The sequence below is a fragment of the Eutrema salsugineum genome, unplaced genomic scaffold (assembly GCF_000478725.1).
Source record: "Eutrema salsugineum unplaced genomic scaffold, Eutsalg1_0 scaffold_7, whole genome shotgun sequence".
NCBI classification, from domain to species: Eukaryota; Viridiplantae; Streptophyta; class Magnoliopsida; order Brassicales; family Brassicaceae; genus Eutrema; species Eutrema salsugineum.
In genome coordinates, this window is record NW_006256486.1 from 6,740,448 (window position 1) to 6,761,578 (window position 21,131).

General features: G+C 45.9%; 1 protein-coding gene and 1 pseudogene across 1 annotated transcript; both read left to right on the top strand.

Moving 5' to 3' along the window:
• The first annotated feature begins 9,943 nt into the window (after window positions 1-9,943).
• LOC112083012 lies at window positions 9,944-15,815 on the top strand (annotated as a pseudogene).
• A 3,996-nt stretch (window positions 15,816-19,811) lies between these two features.
• Window positions 19,812-20,372, top strand: LOC112083013 (uncharacterized mitochondrial protein AtMg00810-like). The gene has a single exon (XM_024150732.1). It carries the CDS (start codon window positions 19,812-19,814, stop codon window positions 20,370-20,372), a length of 561 nt encoding a protein of 186 aa, XP_024006500.1.
• Window positions 20,373-21,131: the final 759 nt, after the last annotated feature.

The window sequence follows — 21,131 nt, forward strand, 5'->3', positions numbered from 1 at the left end:
AAGAATAAGAGGTATGTATTACAAGAGTTTAGTTATGCCCAAATCTTACCGATATGAGACTTAATAATATCAGTTGTTGTATTTTATTTTTCGAATAATGAAAAATATATATAGGGTTAGCAAAACTTAGTTATGCTCACAAACTACCAATGTGGGATAATTTTTCTTTTAATTACGTGCAAAAAGTCTAATTGATAGTGAATGGGTTTTAGTTAATTTAGTGGACTTTTTCAAAAATTAAATTAAAATGATGACACAGCAATGACAGCTGAAGATGCAAACAAGGCTGGAGCAGCACGTGTAGCAGTCCGACTAGCTCTGGAGCTGACACGGGAAGACTTGCAAAGCAATCTACACACGTGGAGGTTAGCTGGAAGCTGAGCTGGAGCTGCAGGACGTGCTGGACACTTCAAGAGAAGAGAAGCTGACTTGGATAGGAAGCTTTGAGTATCTTGGAGGATCTTTGAAGAAAATATCAAGTTTCCTCTATCTTATGAGTAGATAAGGAATGTGAAGATTCTCATGGAGATTTGGAGAAATCGCAAGGAGAGTCTGGGCTAGGGTTGGCCGCAAGTCCTATCTTGTATAAATAGGCGTGTGAAAACCTTGTAGGGTTTTTGAACACAACTGAGAGAATTCTTAGCAAAGGGTGAGCGAAATTCTGTGAGAGTTTTAGTGAGCTAGTGTGCTAAGGGATTTGGGTGAGAGATTCTTGAATCACGTATCGATTCAAGAACAGGTGAGGCTAGTGTAGCAAATCAAGGTGTGTCTTAAGGTTGCTCTAAATCGGGTTCTATATACTTGTAAGTTACAAACAGATTTACTAGTGAAATATTTTTGAAGAGAAAATCTCTGTGTTGTGTTCTGTTCTAGTTCCCGTATTACTACTCTTGCATTTTTATTTGGTATCAGAGCGGTCATCTGTGTGTATTACAAACAGGTGAGATCCTGCAGAGAAAACAGAGAGCTATAAGAAGATGGTGAACAACTCCAGGATCATCCTGGATGATGGGAACTACGGGTTTTAGAAAGCTAGGATCAGATCCATGATCAAAGGGATCGATCCACTGGCATGGAAGGCGGTAATCGAAAAATGGGAAGAACCAATGGTAGCTGATGCAGGCGGAGTCTTCCATCCAAAACCAGAGGAAAGTTGGACTGAAGAGGAGTCGAAAAGAGCGAAGTACAACTCAAGGGCCTTGACTACTATTCATACCAACATATCGAGAAAGACGTTCGAGCTGATTCAGGGGGTTGAGACTGCCAAGGAAGCATGGGACATACTTCAGATGCGGTTTGAAGGAACTAAGAAGGTTCAAAGCTCGAGAAAAGATATGCTTGCTTCTCGCTTTGAGAATCTGAGAATGGAGGAGGATGAGACCGTTGCTGATTTCAGTTCAAAGCTGAGTGCTCTAGCACAAGAGGCAGCTGTGCTAGGCAAAAAGTACAAAGATAAGAAGCTGGTGAAGAAATTCTTGAGGTGTCTACCATCAAGGTTTATGGGATACAAGTCTGCACACAGTGTGTCAAGCAACACAGAGAACATGCCGTTCAGTGAACTCGTGGGTATGCTGCAAGCCCATGAGATGGAGTTAGACAATCTGAAGAAACCAAAAAGTCTAGCTCTAAAGTGCGAAAACCGCACTACTGAAGATGAGGAAGACGATCCTATAAGTCTCTTTGTTCGAAGGTTTGATCGTGCCCTACGAAAAGCTGTAAAGCCGCAGAGAAAGGTCACCTCTTTCAAAAAGACAACCGAGGGGGACAAGTCAAACAGGAAGAGTGAAGTGCAATGTCACGAGTGCAAGGGATATGGACATTTCAAGAATGATTGTCCAACCATCAAACGACGGGAGATTCAGTGTTATGGTTGCAAAGGATATGGACACATGATAACACCGTATTTTGACTACTTTTATGGATCGTTTTGAAATACTTTTTCTATGTTTTTAATTGCTTTCAAGTATTTTTATTACGTTTTTCTAGTATTTGTAGTTCCAAGACTCTTTTCAGGTACTTTAGGGAAAAGCTTAACAAAATGGATAGAAAACCAGATTTCAGCTCAGAGTCAAACCGTCAGAAGTTCACCCCTGATTGAAGGCCCTCTCACCGTCTGATCCAGCTCAAATTTGGAGATCTTAAAGATGGAAGTATCAGCTTTCCAGAACACTTTACAGCTTGGCAATCCAACGGTTCAATCAAAAGATACTTGAAGAGCAAGATGTCCCGTAAACCAGCCGGCAAGCGTTTCCACCCGCGGCCAACAGAGCATTTCCCGTGGTCAAACCGCCGCGACCGCGGCCAGCCACCCATTCCCCGCGGTCGCACTCATCCCGACCGCGGCCAGCCAACTCCGACTTTGAAGGCCCATTTCTGAAGCCCGTATCACTTTCCCAGCCTCAATTCCGGAGCCCTAGACACCAGAGAGTATTGGAGACTATAAATACATGTCATTTAGGTCGTTTTTAAGGAGAGAAGAAGAGAGACGAAATATTTTACAGAAATTTTACTTTAAGCTTTGTTTTTAGGTTTTAGGGAGAGAGAGATCTGTCTCTTGAACCCTTGTTCTTTTTTTTCAATTTCGGTTTCTATTTTACTTTTTAATACAATGTTTTTGATTTCGTTCATTATGTCTGAGTAGTTTTATTGTTGGGATTAAGGGATTTTCGATGGGGATTTATATGTTCGGTGAGGATTCTATGTGCTTTTGAGCCGAATCTTAGAACTTTTTCTTCTGAATTCGTTTTTACCTCATGAGAGTAGCGTCATGAACTACAATCTGATCCAGATGCTTAGTGACACGAAAGTGTTCATCCGGTGTCAGATCTAGTTTGGGAGAGCAAAACAAACATAGGAGTGGAAACCTACCTATGGGCGATTTGTGAATGCTGATGAGTCTTAAACATAATGCATCTCTTCTTTTCCAGGGCCAGAGTGGAAACCTACTGGTCAGGGTTGAGAGAGATAGTTGTCTATGATCACGAAAGTGGCGTATTCATACGTCCGTGACTCCAGTTCGAAAAGTTTAAGCTAAGATCTTATCAATTTTACTTTCTAGCAATGTTTTGAATCGTTCGTACCCCTGAGAAAACTTCCCTGAACCCCAGCGCCTCTTTTCTTATAGATTCACACCGTTTTGTTTCAAGCTTTAGTTCAATATTTCCATTCCTTTTCAATCGATTTTCATTTAAGCAATTAGGTTAGCCGTTTTTCTCATTTTTATCTGTTTTCGTTAAGTTTAGTTATTAGGTCATTTTAATTCCCATATCTTCTCTTTAAATTTTGTTTTTACATTTTAAACACTCCACCAAAACCCCCACAAAACCATTTGGTTCTAGACTTCCTTACTTTATATTTCTTTCGAAGGCTTTTACAGGAAAGATCCTCTTTCCATGTGGATTCGATCCCTAAGTACTACAATCGATCAGCTGTGCACTTGCGGCTATTGATTTCATTTAAGGTAAAACTTGACAACCCTCACGACAGCACACATCAAGTTTTTGGCGCCGTTGCTGGGGAAGACACGCGTTTTCTTTTCTGCAAAACCCTAAGAAAGGTTGGTAAATCGACTCTAGAACCCCTTTTTCTGCATATTTCCATTTTTCAGTTATTTTGTTTCCATTTCAGAAGATATGGATCCTATAAATCGAAATACACACTATGAGGAAGGTTTCTATAACACTTCTCAAGCCACTAGACGCAGAGAAGAACACCAAGCCCGAAATCTTAGCTACATGGATCGATACAGCCAGCCAAACCACCCATACCACCGTCGCAGAGAGCCTGTTCGGCGCCGGGAAGATCCTTATGGTCCACCTCCAACCTACTTCGAGCCACACGCCTATAATCCTCCACCGCAGAACCCTAATCAGCAAGAAGAAAACTTGAGGATCAGCAGACGTTTGGGACGCCTCGAAGGAATGATAAACCAGTTCCTTAATCAGCAGATTCTCACCGAAAACACCCTGCTCAAGAGAATTGATTCAATCTCTGAAGAGTTCAACAGAAAATTCGATGACCTGGCCAATCATGTTCGAGTTCTGGAAGAGCAAACCCACAAGGACGCACAAACACTAGCTGGGATGATCCACCAAGTCGCAACAGAGCAGACAAGACAAGGGTATGGCATCATACAGAACTCAAGTGATATTGTCGAATCAAAGCAGGAGATTAAAGAAGTCAGAGAATCCGCCTCCTGGTATAGAGAGAAGACAGATGAAGAGTTGCAAGAGATCGAGCACAGGCTGAACAAACTCGAGCTCAAAGCACGTGAGATTGATGCAAGAATGGAGCAGATGCCCAACATTGAGCAAGTTGAGAGATTTTCTAAGAAATCTCCCAAAAATCCTGATGAAGATGACCAACAACGCCCTGGTATGAGTTCATATGATGCTGGTCTATCCAATAAAGAAGCTGGAGAAGTTCGTGTCAAGTACAAGAAGGAAGAAACGGACTATGAGCAAGTTATATCCGGAGCCGCGGGTCCGAGCATCCTGACCGCGGCCAAGGGCACTTTTCCCGTGGTCGCGACGCCTCTGACCGCGGGAGTTGGTCGCTCAGATGCACCTCCGGGATTTGAGAGAAAAATAATACATCTTCTGTCCCAACTTCAACCTCCAGCACCTAAAAAAACAACTCAGGGAGAAGAAAACCAAGTTTCAGATGAAGAAACAGATTGGCAGGAATCATTACCTTGTATGATGGCAAAGGAATGTGTTCAAGATTCAGCTGACTCTTCAATCCAAGAAGACCAGATATGCAGTGAGATAAAGATGCTATACATCGATTCAATCATTGAATACGACGCTGCAGCTTTCTTTTGTGAATTATATTCTGCGTTTGAAACACCAGCCAACACCTACAGAGAAAGGCAAGTCCGAATTCTCCATAAGGTCAAGACTGTAGGTCAGTTTCTTATCTCTTGTTCTATTAGAGGAGAAATGTTTAAAAACGTGCTTTGTGATTTTGGAGCTTGTCTTAACATGATGTCCAAGGCAATTGCTTTGAGACTTGGTATTAAACACCTGCGCAGGAATATATAAAAGATTAGTCTAGCTGATGATTCCAATGCAACACCTCAAGGAATAGCTCATGAAATTCCTTTGAGAATAGGAGATTGCATAGTGCCTGTCGACTTCTACATTGTCGAGACGAGAGACGCAACATATCCAGTGATTCTCGGATGGTCTTTTTTAGCAACTTCCGGAGCTATAATGGACTGGCCAAACCGGAGGATTTCATTTGCTAATATCGACAAAGATGTCTTCACAGAAGCTGTTCCATACAACAGCAAAGCAGGAAAACGTTCTGCAACAGAAGAGTTTGAAAAAAAACTTTGGAGTGACGAAGAACCTGCTAGGCAAAGCAAGGAGATGTTGAAAAAGACTTGTCTCAGGACAAAGTCTTCTTCATTGGACTAAGCCACGTCCAACACCAAAAGTCGAGCTAAACGACTTAAAACAGAAGCGCTTAATGGGAGGCAACCCATTTAGGTATTGTTTTCTTTAGGATTTTTCTTTCTTTTTCTATTGATCTTTTTCTTTTTCTTAGTTTCAGGTGTTTCTTATAAAACAAAAAAGCCAAAAAAATAAAAAAAAACCCGAAAAAACGAAAAAGAATGATGGTCCCTGACTGCTCGGCCCAGCAGGAACCAAGGAGAAGCAGGAGCAGGCCGCGACATAAGCCCCCGCGGTCGCAGGTGTTATGACCGCGGGAAACACCCCTTCGACCGCGGTCGCGTCTTTCTGACCGCGGCCGAGACTGGTTTGCCGCGGTCGCGTGGCTCCTGGCCATGGCAAATGGTCGTTGAGATCAAACTCGACCCCAAACCACCCACTTCACCTCATTCCACCTCACCAATCCCCACTCCACCTAATTCATCACCCTCCACCACCTTCATCACCACCTATCACCTTCCCAAACCTCTTCGAATGAATCCGGTTCATCTCCACCAGCATCCCGGATCCAGGTAAGTTCTCTTTGGCCTTACCAATTCGATTATCTATGCATTTTTCTCATCCAATCTCGACTTGTTTCACACTGAGGACAGTGTGATTTAAGTCTGGGGGAGGATTTCATCCCTTTCTAACCACTTTTCTTTCATGAGTCTTGCATTATCTACACTTTTTGCATTTTCTTTAAAGTTTTTCAAAATCGGTTTTCAAAACAAAATACGTTTTAAAGGGAATGGTGAACATGAATCAATGATAGTTGACTGTGTGCTTTTAGACTGTTCCTAGTGACATGCTCATTCATGATTTAGGACTAGACTAGGCGGTAGCTAAGCACATTTGAAACGAAGTACCCCAAAGGACTTTGAATGATTTCAATTTAGATGAAGAAATACACTAGCTCTGTTTTATTTGGACTTAATTTGGACTTAACTTTCTCATTGAAACATTAGACCAGGGAAACGAATCATACATCCAGGACTCCTTTATCCTTTTACCACTCTCAGTTGATCCTGAATGGCTAGTTAATCTTTAGTTAGTTCCCCACCTTAACCAATCCTCTTTCAAACCACATGCACTCTTGTTTTCTATTGTCTTATATGCAGATAAGTGCAAAAACGTTGGAGAGAAAGAGGAACGACGCAGTTTTCAGTCACCAATGACAAAGACCTGCGATTTGCCGGAAAAGTTCCCGGAAGGATTCAACACAAGAGGAAGCTCAGTTTGCCTTAGAAAAATCTCAAATTTTGGTACAATCTCGTCCCCTAGTCTCTCTCTCTTTTTAAAAGGCATTTCTGTTCATAAAAAAAAAAAAAAAAAAAAAAAAAAAAAAAATCCGAAAAGAAGAAAAGAAGGAAATTAAAGCCTTAGAGAGTCTAGAAAGGTCGAATTTTAAGTCCCAAGGCGACTGGAGTTCGAATTTTATGGAGTTTTGGAGATCATTTTCTGATTCCCGGAAAGAATCTAAGTCTGGGGGAATAGCTGTTCACAACAAAGGAGGAAAGATTATGCAACACAATTTGGCAAGAAGAAGTGACTGAAAATTGCGGTCATCAAAAGGTCCTTATCTCTCTTGCGGTTTTGCATATTATCTTGCATCCTCCAGATCTTCAGATAACCCAAAACACTTAACTCCACTACTTAAACAGCCCTTTAATGCCAAACGCCGTCTACCCTGGATGATGTCTTTAATGAAAACTCACTATTGAACTTAATGAATGTAAAGAGCTAGTTGACTGGAATCAAGATTTAGATTGTTTAAGTTTTGCATGACGGAAAAAGTGGACTAGTATCTTTTGTGCATTGGTGAGAAATTTCTAGACTAAGTTGTGGATTGATGCACTATCTTTGGTCCTAGTTTAGGAGTTCATGTCTCTGAGATTTGTGCATTCCCTATATTTGTTTTCACTTAACCAGTTTAGGCTTTTGCTTTGTTTGAGGACAAACAAAGGTTTAAGTCTGGGGGAGTTGATAACACCGTATTTTGACCACTTTTATGGATCGTTTTGAAATACTTTTTCTATGTTTTTAATTGATTTCAAGTATTTTTATTACGTTTTTTCTAGTATTTGTAGTTCCAAGACTCTTTTCAGGTACTTTAGGGAAAAGCTTAACAAAATGGATAGAAAACCAGATTTCAGCTCAGAGTCAAACCGTCAGAAGTTCACCCCTGATTGAAGGCCTTCTCACCGTCTGATCCAGCTCAAATTTGGAGATCTTAAAGATGGAAGTATCAGCTTTCCAGCACACTTCACAGCTTGGCAATCCAACGGTTCAATCAAAAGATACGCGAAGAGCAAGATGTCCCGTAAACCAGCCGGCAAGCGTTTCCACCCGCGGCCAACAGAGCATTTCCCGCGGTCACAACCGCCGCGACCGCGGCCAGCCACCCATTCCCCGCGGTCGCACTCATCCCGACCGCGGCCAGCCAACTCCGACTTTGAAGGCCCATTTCTGAAGCCCGTATCACTTTCCCAGCCTCAATTCCGGAACCCTAGACACCAGATAGTATTGGAGACTATAAATACATGTCATTTAGGTCGTTTTTAAGGAGAGAAGAAGAGAGACGAAATATTTTACAGAAATTTTACTTTAAGCTTTTTTAGGTTTTCGGGAGAGAGAGATCTGTCTCTTGAACCCTTCTTCTTTCTTTTTCAATTTCGGTTTCTATTCTACTTTTTAATACTATGTTTTTGATTTTGTTCATTATGTCTTAGTAGTTTTATTGTTGGGATTAAGGGATTTTCGATGGGGATTTATATGTTCGGTAAGGATTCCATGTGCTTTTGAGCCGAATCTTAGAACTTTTTCTTCTAAATTCGTTTTTACTGCATGAGAGTAGCATCATGAACTACAATCTGATCCAGATGCTTGGTGACACGAAAGTGTTCATCCGGTGTCAGATCTAGTTTGGGAGAGCAAAACAAACATAGGAGTGGAAACCTACCTATGGGCGATTTGTGAATGCTGATGAGTCTTAAACATAATGCATCTCTTCTTTTCCAGGGCCAGAGTGGAAACCTACTGGTTAGGGTTAAGAGAGATAGTTGTCTATGATCACGAAAGTGGCGTATTCATACGTCCGTGACTCCAGTTCGAAAAGTGTAAGCTAAGATCTTATCAATTTTACTCTCTAGCAATGTTTTGAATCGTTCGTACCCTTGAGAAAACTTCCCTGAATCTCAGCGCCTCTTTTCTTATAGATTCACACCGTTTTATTTCAAGCTTTAGTTCAATATTTTCATTCCTTTTCAATCGATTTTCATTTAAGCAATTAGGTTAGCCGTTTTTCTCATTTTTATCTGTTTTCGTTAAGTTTAGTTATTAGGTCATTTTAATTCCCATATCTTCTCTTTAAGATTTGTTTTGACATTTTAAACACTCCACCAAAACCCCCACAAAACCGTTTGGTTCTAGACTTCCTTACTTTATATTTCTTTCGAAGGCTTTTGCAGGAAAGATCCTCCTTCCATATGGATTTGATCCCTAAGTACTACAATCGATCAGCTGTGCACTTGCGGCTATTGATTTCATTTAGGGTAAAACTTGACAACCCTCACGACAGCACACATCAACACACTCAGCTGGAATGTGTCAATGATCAGAATTGAAGAAAGGACAAGTCAATGCTGACAGAGGAAGAATCTGACGATGAGTCAGATGATGACTCAATTGAAGAGACAAACAACTTTGTCACGTTTTTCGGGATCGCCGAGATTGAGGAGGGACAGGAAGAGTCAGATTCAGAGCCTGAAGAAGAAAACGAGGATGACCTCATAAGCAGCTATAAGGAAGTACGCCAGGTCCTGGTCAGCATCACCAAGGAAAACAATGAATTGAAGAAAGAAAACCAGAGACTGTATGTGCTAGCAGACAAGCTCAGCAAAGATCTCGAAGCAGCAAAATGCTTGGTCAGGGAAGTGTCAGCTTGATCAAGGAGAAACTGGAATTAGCAAACAAAGCTGAAAGTCTGAGGCAGCATCTAAAGGTGGAAAAGCAAATATCGGAAAAGTTGGAGTCAGAGCTAGATCAACTGAAGAAGCAGATTCAGATGTTCGCAGGGACCAAGCAACTAGATAAGATTCTTAGCTATGGACGCCAAGCCAATGCAAAGCACGGGTTGGAATACAGTGAATAAAAACAGAAAAACTCAGATGAAATCACGCCGCACGAGGCGATAAGGAAATATTCCGAAAATCTCGCCCGAGATTTTCGGCTAGGCGGTTTAGAAAGTTAGTATAAATATATGATGTATGCAATTCCTTCCGCCAACTTGGGCAACCCTAAGCAATAAAGACTAAACACTTTACAGCAAGAAAAACTTTCTTTCGATCTTACTGTTTTGGCGATAGACCCTAGAAGTTTCCGATCCCTTAATTTTTCCTTAGACAAATTTCTGGTTGTGCGAGTTTTGGCTCTCACAATTTGGCGCCGTCTGTGGGGAATCGAAACTTTCTTACTCTAAATCGACAAGGCTTTAAGATCCGAAGAACATGGCCAGCAACGCAAACGATGATAACAACAACACCGGTAACGGCGCGGGGAAGGACACTCCAGCATCAGGCGCAACGACGGCGACGACCGAAACCCAAGAGAAAATGCGATACATGATGGCTACGTTGATGAAAAAAATCGACGACCAAGACAAAAGAAACGAGGCGATTACGGCGAGGCTCGACGCGATGGCGGCTGAGCGACAACACTCGACTTGGAGAGCTGGAATCCCCGACCCGATGGATGGAATTCGGAGGCGCTTCGATTTCTCGACACCCGCAGGAGCCTCAGGGAGTGGCGCAAGAAATCCCTCAGTTCTTCGTCCCCTCGACGAACGAACTCCCGCAGCAACCCGAATCAACATGACCGAGCCGTCTCCACTGCGCCGGAACTCCAGGCGACAAGCCGGTGAGGAAGAGGACGATACGATCGAGGTAGACGCCCAGCAGAACGACGAAACCACGAATCCGCAACAAACTGGCTCGGCTCGCCGAATTAGTCAAGAAGAACTCGCCTCGGCACTAAATGGCATCCGGACTGACGAAGTCTCCGATCCGACCCGCGGCGATAATCCAACCGAGGTGGAAGAGAACCTCCAATGGATCGAGCAGGCAGAACGCGAAGACGAGCCCAGGCGAGAGGAGCGGGAGCAACTCCCCCAATCAAAGGGAATGACTCACGCACAAACTCTCGAGTTCAAAGAGTTGCGAGCCTCGATGGCTCGAACAGTGGCTGAAATACGCGCCATGAAATCTCAAGTGCACAACGCGACAAGCGCCATGCCCGAAATCGACCGAATGCTTGAAGAAACTCAAAGAACCCCGTTCACTGCAAGAATCACGGAGGCCAGGATTCCCGAGCCGGGGAAGGTGAGAATCCCGTTCTACGAAGGAACGACCGACCCGAAAGCACACATCACCGCGTTTCGAATAGCGATGGGACGAGCCTTCACAAAAAACGCCGCTAAACTCACCGAACGCGAAGTAGATGCCGGATACTGCCTGCTCTTCGTGGAGCATCTCAAGGGAGCCGCACTCGAACGGTTTTCGAGGCAGGAGCGCAATTATATCTGCAGTTTTCAACAGCTCTCCGCTTTGTTCCTTAAACAATACTCGATGTTTATGGACAGAGGAACATCTGATGCCGACCTGTGGACACTATCCCAAGGACCGAACGAGCCGCTTCGGGATTACATGGCAAGGTTCAAGGCAGTCGTATCCAAAATAGAAGGGATAAGCGACAAGGCTGCACTCGAGGCTCTGAAACGATCTTTGTGGTACAAGTCTGAGTTCCGATGGGAGATGGCTCTCAACACGCCGCAAACGATTCAAGATGCTTTGCACCGATCATCGGACTTCGTCGTGAACGAAGAGGAGATGAAAAACTTAGACGAGCAGTATGAAGCAACGAAAGCAGCAATCTGAAGCTCAATTTTGCCGTGCCCCACGAAGAAGGGCAATCCATCGAACAATACAACAACATCAAGCTCGGATGAACGTAGAAGCGGAGGAGCCCATAACTACCAGGTAGGCGTCGGACGCGGAAGAGGAGAGCCGCGCAATAGCACTTGGGTGAGAAAGTCCGCCAACTACGACGAGAAGGCTTTCTACGAGTATCACCAGACTTACGGGCACTCGACGGCTCAATGCCGAACTTTAGGAGCAAAGCTCGCAGCTAAGATGGCAGCGGGAGAGCTCCAAAACGCGGTCAACCTCAAAGACCTCGTCCCTAACGAACAACAAGAAAGAGCCGAGCCAAACGGCACGGCGGAACCCGCAAATCCTCCCAGACGAGGTGATAACTCCAAGCGTGAAAGGAGAGGCGAACCTGAAGAGCGACCCGAGCCGAGGCAAAGGATCAATATGATCATGGGCGGATCACAGTACTACCAAGATACCGTATCCTCCATCAAAGCCTATCAGCGTCGAGCCGAGGCAAAGGAGAATTGGACGGAACCAACCGACGTCCCAAACACAGTGATCTCCTTCGCCGAGGAGGAAACGGCAGGAATTGATCGACCCTATAACGATCCGTTGGTGATCGAGTTAACAATCAGGGATCATGACGTAGCAAGGGTGCTCATCGACACTGGAAGCTCGGTAAATGTCATATTCAGAGAAACGCTCCGAAGAATGGGAATCGACCTCTCCGAGGTGGAAGCAATCCCCAAACCTCTAACCGGATTTTCAGGAGAAACGACGATGACTATGGGAACGCTCAGACTTCCCGTGGTAGCTGGCGGAGTCACTAAGATCGTCGAATTCTGCGTCACAGATCACCCAGCAATCTACAATGTGATCATGGGAACTCCCTGGATCAACGAGATGCGGGCAGTACCCTCCACTTACCATCTCTGCCTCAAATTCCCAACTCCATCAGGCGTCAAAACGATTTGGGGGAATCAGAAGGAGTCACGAATGTGCTGCCTAGCCGAGCACAAACTGAGGAACCCCGTCACCGACGCACGAGCAGATATAGACCGCAAAAAGATGAAGACAGACAGAGAGCCCGCGAACGAGCTCTCCAAACTCTTATAGCAATTACAGATCGCGGAGAGCCGCGAAACACGTACCAAGCCGGTATGTGACGCAGTGGACTCGGTGTGCATAGACGAGGCGCATCCGGAGCGATGCGTCGAAATTGGAACACAACTAGGAGAGCCCCTGAGAAGCAAGCTCCTTTCCCTCCTCAAGGAGACATCGATACCTTTGCCTGGACGGCGGAAGATATGCCAGGCATCAGCATTGATGTAACGTGTCACGAGCTGAATGTGGATCCGACCTTTAAGCCAGTCAAGCAGAAAAGAAGAAAGCTCGGCCCCGAACGAGCTAAAGCAGTCAACGACGAAGTCGAGAGATTACCAAGGTAGGATCAATCGCCGAGGCCAAATATCCGGACTGGCTCGCAAATCCGGTGGTTGTAAAGAAGAAGAACGGCAAGTGGCGGGTCTGTGTGGATTTCACCGACCTCAACAAGGCGTGCCCAAAAGACAGCTTTCCCTTGCCACACATCGACCGGCTCGTCGAAGCCACTGCAGGAAATAAACTGTTAACATTTATGGATGCATTCTCCGGCTACAACCAGATTCTGATGCACCCTGACGATCGGGAAAAAACAGCATTCATAACTGACTGCGGGATATACTGCTACAAAGTCATGCCGTTCGGACTCAAAAACGCAGGAGCAACATATCAACGGCTCGTCAACAAAATGTTTGCGGCTCAGCTCGGAAAAACCATGGAGGTATACATCAACGACATGTTAGTCAAGTCACTCGGGGAGGAAGACCACGTCGCGCACCTACAAGAATGTTTCGAACAGCTGAACAAGCACAACATGAAACTAAATCCGGCGAAGTGCAGGTTCGCGGTCACCTCGGGAGAATTCCTCGGCTATCTGGTAACCCACCGGGGCATAGAAACAAACCCCAAGCAGATTAAGGCGTTAATTGAGATGCCCTCTCCAAGGACGAAGCGCGAAGTGCAAAGGTTAACAGGAAGAATCGCCGCACTAAACAGGTTTATTTCCCGTTCCACAGACAAATGCCTGCCCTTCTACGACACCCTCAGAGGAAACAAGAAATTTGAAAGGGACGAACGATGCGAGACGGCTTTCCAGGAATTGAAGACTTATCTGGCAAGCCCACCAATCTTAGCAAAACCGGTCGAAGGAGAGCCGCTCTTCCTCTACATCGCGGTGTCTGCTACAGCTGTAAGTGGGGTATTAATCAGAGAAGAACGATCCGAGCAAAAATCCATTTTTTACATCAGCCAGACGCTAACCGACACCGAGACCCGCTACCCCCAGATCGAGAAGGTCGCCCTAGCAGTCGTAGTCTTGGCTCGCAAGTTGCGCCCATACTTCCAATCGCATTCGATTGTTGTGCTCGTCACACTTCCGCTGCGCTCGATCCTGCACAGCCCAAGCCAATCCGGTCGGCTCGCCAAGTGGGCCATAGAGCTGAGCGAATACGACATCGAGTATCGAAATAGGTCGTCTGCAAAATCACAAGTGCTCGCTGATTTTATCATTGAACTCCCGGCCGAAGCAACAAACGAGCCAACTCTAGACGAAGTATGAACGCTGCACGTCGACGGCTCGTCATCTAGACACGGCTCGGGGATAGGAATCCGCCTCACCTCTCCCACCGGAGAAATATTAGAGCAGTCTTTTCGCCTGAACTTCCACGCCTCGAATAACGAAGCAGAATACGAAGCACTGATCGCCGGCATATGACTAGCGCAGGGAATCGGGGTTCGAAAGATAAGGACTTTTTGTGATTCACACCTCGTAGCATGCCAGTTTAACGGAGAATATGAGGCAAAGGATGGACGAATGGGAGCTTACCTCAAGGTGGTTCGAGAGTTGGTGCGAAAATTCGACGAGTTCGAACTCACGTGAATTCCCCGAGGAGAAAACACCTCGGCTGACGCTTTGGCAGCACTCGCTTCGACCTCAGACCCATATCTCCGACGGACGATCCCAGTCGAATTCATCGAATGTCCTAGCATCGAAGAAGTGGAAGGAGTTCGGCAGATAAATCCTCCTGAACAAGAACCAGAGGACGAAGAAGCCATTCCAATGGATGAAGACGCCTCACCGGCCGAGCCGGAGTACGGCTGCAACAAAGAATGGCTCGGAGCTATCCGAGTGTACATCGCCGATGGAGAGGTGCCAACTGACAAATGGGAAGCCCGCAAACTAAAAGCTCAGGCCGCACGGTATGTCCTCGTAGATGGCGAGGTGTTTAAATGGAGATTTTCAGGGCCTCTCATGACATACGTCGAAGGACCGGAGGCAAGAAAGATCATGCACGAGGTGCACAGCGGCGCGTGCGGGAACCACTCCAACGGAAGGTCTCTCGCTATCAAGATAAAACGGCACGGCTATTTCTGGCCCACGATGGTCAATGACTGCGAGAAATTTACGGCGAAGTGCGAGAAATGTCAGCGGCACGCTCCAACAATTCATCAACCTACCGAGTTGCTCTCGTCAATTTCGTCACCTTATCCGTTCATGAGATGGTCGATGGACATCGTCGGACCTCTACATCGCTCGAAGCAGAAGCGTTTTCTGCTCGTCCTCACGGATTACTTCTCCAAATGGGTCGAGGCCGTTTCTTACGCAAGCATAAAGGATGTTCAAGTCGAACACTTTGTCTGGAAAAATATCATCTGCCGCCACGGGGTCCCTTACGAGATAGTCACCGACAACGGATCCCAGTTCATCTCAACACGCTTCGAAGCCTTCTGCGAAAAGTGGAAAATCCGCCTCAGCAAATCTACGCCAAGATACCCTCAAGGGAACAGACAAGCTGAAGCAGCCAATAAGACGATCCTCGACAGTCTGAAAAAGAGGCTCGACGCCAAGAAGGGACGGTGGGCAGACGAACTCGAAGGAGTCCTTTGGTCTCATTGGACAAGTCCGCGCCGAGCCACCGTGGAAACTCCATTCGCTTTGGTCTACGGATCGGAGTGCGTAATTCCCCCCGAAGTGGATTTCCCAGGTATCCGACGAAGACTTCTACCAGGACAGGAGGGCTTGAACCACTTAATGATGCTAGATGAGCTCGACCTAATCAACGAGAAGCGCGATCAAGCCTTAATTCGAATCCAGAACTATCAACAAGCGACGGCGAGATACTACAACAAAAACGTTCGAAGTCGAAGATTCAAAACAGGGGAGCTCGTCCTCCGAAAGGTCTTCCAAAACACTGCCGAGAAAAACGCAGGAAAGCTCGGAGCAAATTGGGAAGGTCCTTACAAGGTCACAAAAGTGGTTCATCCAGGAGTCTACGAACTCGCGACACTAGCTGACGAGGCGATTCCAAGATCATGGAACGCAATGCATCTGAAGAAATACTATCACTAAGGATGCAGCACGACCAGCATGAACTACGGGACGGCTTTATCCCTGCAAAGGGTACGTAGGCAGCCCGTCCTCTGACGGGTTCAGCTGTCCCCCTCTAAAAGGGGGGGGGGGGGGAGTGGGTACGTATACACATACCTCTTTTAACCCTACAATTTTAGCTGTTTTAGCTCGCTACTTAGGAACATCGCCACTTCGGCACATTCTCAGCTCATTTCGAATCTCATTTTGGATTTCTAGTTTGTTCATTATCGCTTCGGCTAGTGTCTCATTCTTTCTAAATCAGCAACTTATTTTAACAAGCTCGGATTTTTAAATACTTTCACTTATCACTTTGGCGAGTAATCATACTACTTCGGCATGATATCATGACCTGATTACCTCGGACCTTTGTTGGTCCTCAGTTTCAGTTCGGCAAACTAAGCCTCCGAACGCATCGTCTCGTTGCTGGCCACAACGGGGCAACAAACACAAAGTTCTCTAAACGGACTTTCACCACCTTTCCTAGGACGAGGGTGCAAGTTACATCCTCTATGGATAACAATGAAGCGCACTATACAAATATCAGACAGAAAACGTATCAGATCGCCACGGTTTACTATCGCACACGAGAATATAAGTCGAGACTACATCGCTTTCTCAAAAACCAAAGTAAACTCTTAAAACCCGGATAAACATACTCATCCTCTCGGAAACACCGGTCCATTAGTCAGGATCGATAACACTTCATCCTTGGCTAACCAAAGGGAAAACGCCTTGTCGTTTACATGGCTCGGCACCACGCAAAGAGAAAACGCCTCGTCGTTTACACGGCTCGGCACCATGCACGGCGAAAACGCCTCGTCGTTAAAAACGGCTCGGCGTTGCTACGAAAATTTGCTGCAACATTATCACTTAAAATCTTTCCAGCATCACCTAAAGGATGTTCCACAAAACTAACTCCCAGCTCGAGATTAAGAATACAAATGAGACCCTTAAACAACTCAACCCTTAGCCCGTCTTTCTATCGATTTCGAAGAATTCGGTTAAGGAAGCAATCAAAATCATTCTCGACAATCTTCTCTAAGCCATTGGTTTTCACAGATATTTGCACAAGTCATTAAAAATAAATGCATCCAAACGAAAAACAGCTAAAGGAGAAAATATATCCATAAGCAAAAATGAATGTCGGGTGGATAAAGCCGTCCAGGCATCGGTTACAAAAAGAGTTCAAAAACGTACAAAAAACCTAAGTACAAAAGCATGAAAGACGAAACAGGGAAAAGCAGAGGATATCAGGCCGCGGACTGCGTCTCACGTTCAGCGAGGAGGTTTGAGAGGACTGGCGTGCCCGCGTTTGATCCGTTCGGATCTACCACGCCTAAGTTGGCCGCTGCCTCTTCGAGCGGCTCGTTGCCGAGGGTGGTGTCGACCAAGTCCGGCGATACGGGAGAGTAATACAGCTCGCCCCGAATCTCGGAAGCAATACGCTCGTACGCCTCGTCGTCGGCATACTCACTCTCCCAGCTTTTCAGCTTCGCCTCCTCGTCGTCAAGCGTCGGGGCGTCCGGCTTCTTCAGGTCGGCAATCATCGCAAGATTGCTCTTGATCTGTCCCAGATCGTTTTTATCATTTTGGCCTTCTCGAGCTTGACCAAACCCTCCTCCACCTTGGCGAGGCGTTCCTGAAACTTCGCCGTCAGCTCGTGCCTCGCCTCCTTTTTCGCGCGTTTGACCTTGGCTTCGAACAGCGCGTCCTTTTAAGCTACGCCACCTCGGCGCTTTTGGCTCTCCTTGCTTCCTCCAGGCGAATCACCGAGGCGGAAACTTTGTTGACGTCTGCTCGAAGAACTATCTTCTTCTCTTCCAACCTTGACACTCGGGTCATCGCCTCGGTGAGTTTCCCCTTCGCTGCCGCGGCTTCGTTTTGCGCCTCTTCCAGCTTCACCTTTGACGCTGCGGTCTCATTTCGGGCCTCGTCCAAGCGACGTTTGACCTTAGACAGGTCCGCCTCATACTCGGCCATCAGGTCGTTAATGGCCGCGACAAACTGCAAAGAACAAACTCGCGTTAAACACTTAGCAAAAGTTTACGAAAATAAAGGACAGCGAATAGAAACGTACCTTGGTACCACGCTGCGCCATCGCGCCGTATGACCTCGGCCTCCTCAGCTTCTCCGGAGGAGTCCGGAGGAGGAAGACGCGTGTTCGCGTTATTTACACGCGAGAACATGACGGCAGAAGCGTCGGGGTCGTCAACAACCAATTTACGTGCGGCGGGGTCCCCGAGCGTCGGTTTCCGCCTCTTCTTGGATGGCTCGTCCTTCTGGACGGCGACGCCTTTCCCCTTGTCAGTAGCCGAACGTTTTCGGCTAAAGTCATGCTTCTGGACGACCGAAGTCGGTGGCCTCGTCGACTTCGAGAGGGCCAGGATGGCGGATTGCGAAAGAGTCTTACTCCGCGCCACCGAGCCGTCCCCGGACACCTCGGGGATAATTTCGCCCGGTTTCACCTTGGGCACTATGTCTTTCTCAGCCGCCTCGGCAGTGTCGCCTTCTGCGGCTCGGGCATTACAACTTATGAATGAACGGGGCTCCATCAAACGAGTAAGGAGTGACCATGGTGGAGAGTTTCAGAACGAGTTCATGAAGTTGTTTTGTGAGAGTCATGGGATAGCCCATCAGTTTGCTGCACCTAGAACCCCACAGCAAAACGGTGTAGTAGAAAAAAAGAATCGAACAATTCAGGAGATGGCACATGCGATGATCCTTAGAAACCAAGTTCCCAAGCGGTTTTTGGCAGAAGCAGTCAGCACCGCATGCTACATAATAAACTGGGTGTACATGCGAAAGGGAACATCAAAAACCCCTTATGAATTATGGAAAGAAAAGACACCTAACGTAAGTTACTTTCATGTCATTGGGTTCAGGTGCTACATCTTGAATGACAAGGATCATCTCGGGAAGTTTGACTCACGGAGTGATGAAGGTATCTTTCTGGGCTACTCAGGTCATAGCTCAGCCTTTCGAATATTCAACATAAGGACAAAGGTTCTGGTTGAGTCAGCCAATGTGGTGTTCGATGACTATGCTCATATGGAATGGGAGAAGCCTCTGATCGGGAGTGACTCTGAAGGTGATGAAGTGGACCGAGTAACACAGGCTGCAGAAGTGATGCAACAGCCATCTGTGACAACCGAAGAACCTCAGAACGTGACTCAAGGGGCAACCAAGCAGGTCCATCGGAATCATTCAGCCTCAGATATTATTGGAGAGGTGAATGAAGGGAGGAAGACTCGTGGCATCCAGCTAGATTTCAAGAGGATGGTTGGGAAGTTCTCTGAAATGGTGCTATATTCGTGCTTTGTGTCAGTGATTGAACCAAAAGATCACAGACAGGCACTGCTGGACGAGTTCTGGATCATTGCCATGGAACAAGAACTGGAGCAGTTTGTTCGAAATGATGTGTGGGAACTAGTGCCACGACCGATGGACTGCAACGTTGTAGGAACCAAGTGGATCTTCAAGAACAAAATTGATGAGAATGGAGCTGTGGTACGGAACAAAGCTCGTCTGGTGGCTCAGGGTTACTCTCAAGTAGAAGGGGTGGATTTTGAAGAGACATTCGCACATGTAGCACGGCTTGAGTCAATCAGACTCTTTCTGGGAATGGCATGCATACTCAACTTCAGGGTATATCAGATGGATGTCAAGAGTGCTTTCTTGAACGGTCTGATTCAGGAGGAGGTGTATGTGGAGCAGTCGAAAGGGTTTGAAAATGCAGGCAACCCAAGTCAAGTCTACAAGCTCAAGAAGGCGTTGTATGGACTGAAGCAGGCACCCCGAGCTTGGTATGAACGATTGACGAGCTTCCTAGTTCAAGAAGGATACATGAGAGGAAGTGTGGACAAAACCTTGTTCATTCTGGAGCAGAAAGATAAGATAATGATTGTCCAGATCTATGTGGACGACATAATCTTTGGAGGGACTTTTTAAGAGCTAGTTGATGCATTTGTTGCAAGCATGACTAGTGAATTTGAGATGAGTATGGTGGGTGAGCTTAAGTACTTTTTGGGGCTTCAGATTACTCAATCAGAGGAAGGTGTCTTTATCTCACAAAGCACCTATGCCAGAAATCTCTTGAAACGGTTCAAGCTTGACTCAGCCAAAGAAGCAAAGACTCCAATGAGCACAACCACCAGTCTCACACGAGATGATGAGGGAACAAGTGTTGATCCAACCTTGTATAGAGGAATGATAGGGAGTCTCCTATACCTCACAGCAAGCAGGCCTGATCTGTGCTTAAGTGTTGGCATATGTGCTAGGTACCAAGCTAAACCAAAGCAGTCTCACCTTGAGGCTGTAAAGAGGATCATCAAGTACGTCATGGGCACAGTTGATCTAGGTATCTGGTACTCAAAAGGATCGAATCAGAACCTAGTAGGATACTGTGATGCAGATTGGGCAGGAAGTGCTGATGACAGAGAAAGCACCAGTGGTGGATGTTTCTTCCTTGGGAACAACCTCATCTCGTGGCTCAGCAAGAAGCAAAACTCAGTGTCCCTCTCCACTGCAGAAGCATAATACATTGCCATGGAAAGCTGTTGTAGCCAACTACTGTAGATGAAGCAGATGTCCGCTGACTATGGAATGGATTCAGGTCCACTTCTTGTGTACTGTGACAACAAGAGTGCTATAAGCATCTCCAAGAACCCTGTGCAACACTCAAGAACAAAGCACATCGACATAAGACACCACTTTATCAGTGAGTTAGTGGAAGAAAAACAGGTAGTGATCGATCATGTTGTCACTGAATCTCAACTGGCTGATTTATTCACAAAACCATTGGACTTTAACCGTTTTGTCACTTTGAGAAATGCGATTGGTGTTTGTGGAATCTAACAAGTCTTTTGAGATGTGCATAACTGATACAGGTACAGACTCAGGATGAACATAAAGTTTCGATTCAGTTTTGAGGGTTAAAGGTCGGAGGAAAAGAGCTACCTATCTTGTCGTCATGTCTCGACATCAGTACAGGTTTCACAGAGAGAACCAAACAACCTGGAAGCAATGTAAGTCAGTCTTTGAGAAGTCAAAGTGATAAGGCTGAGTTACAGATTCATCAGTGCTGCTGAGACAGGCTCTACATAAAAAAAAAAGGAGACCTGTCTGAGCTAAAGAAAAACCAAGGTAGAAAAAGAAAGGAAGCTACAAGTCACGGTGTATCCTATTCAGAAGAAAATACACCGTGAAAATGAACCAGGGTTCTCTCTTGCTGAATAGAGGTTGAAAACTGATGAAGAACATGATAAAGACAAGGTAGTGTGAAAGCTAGTCTCAGTA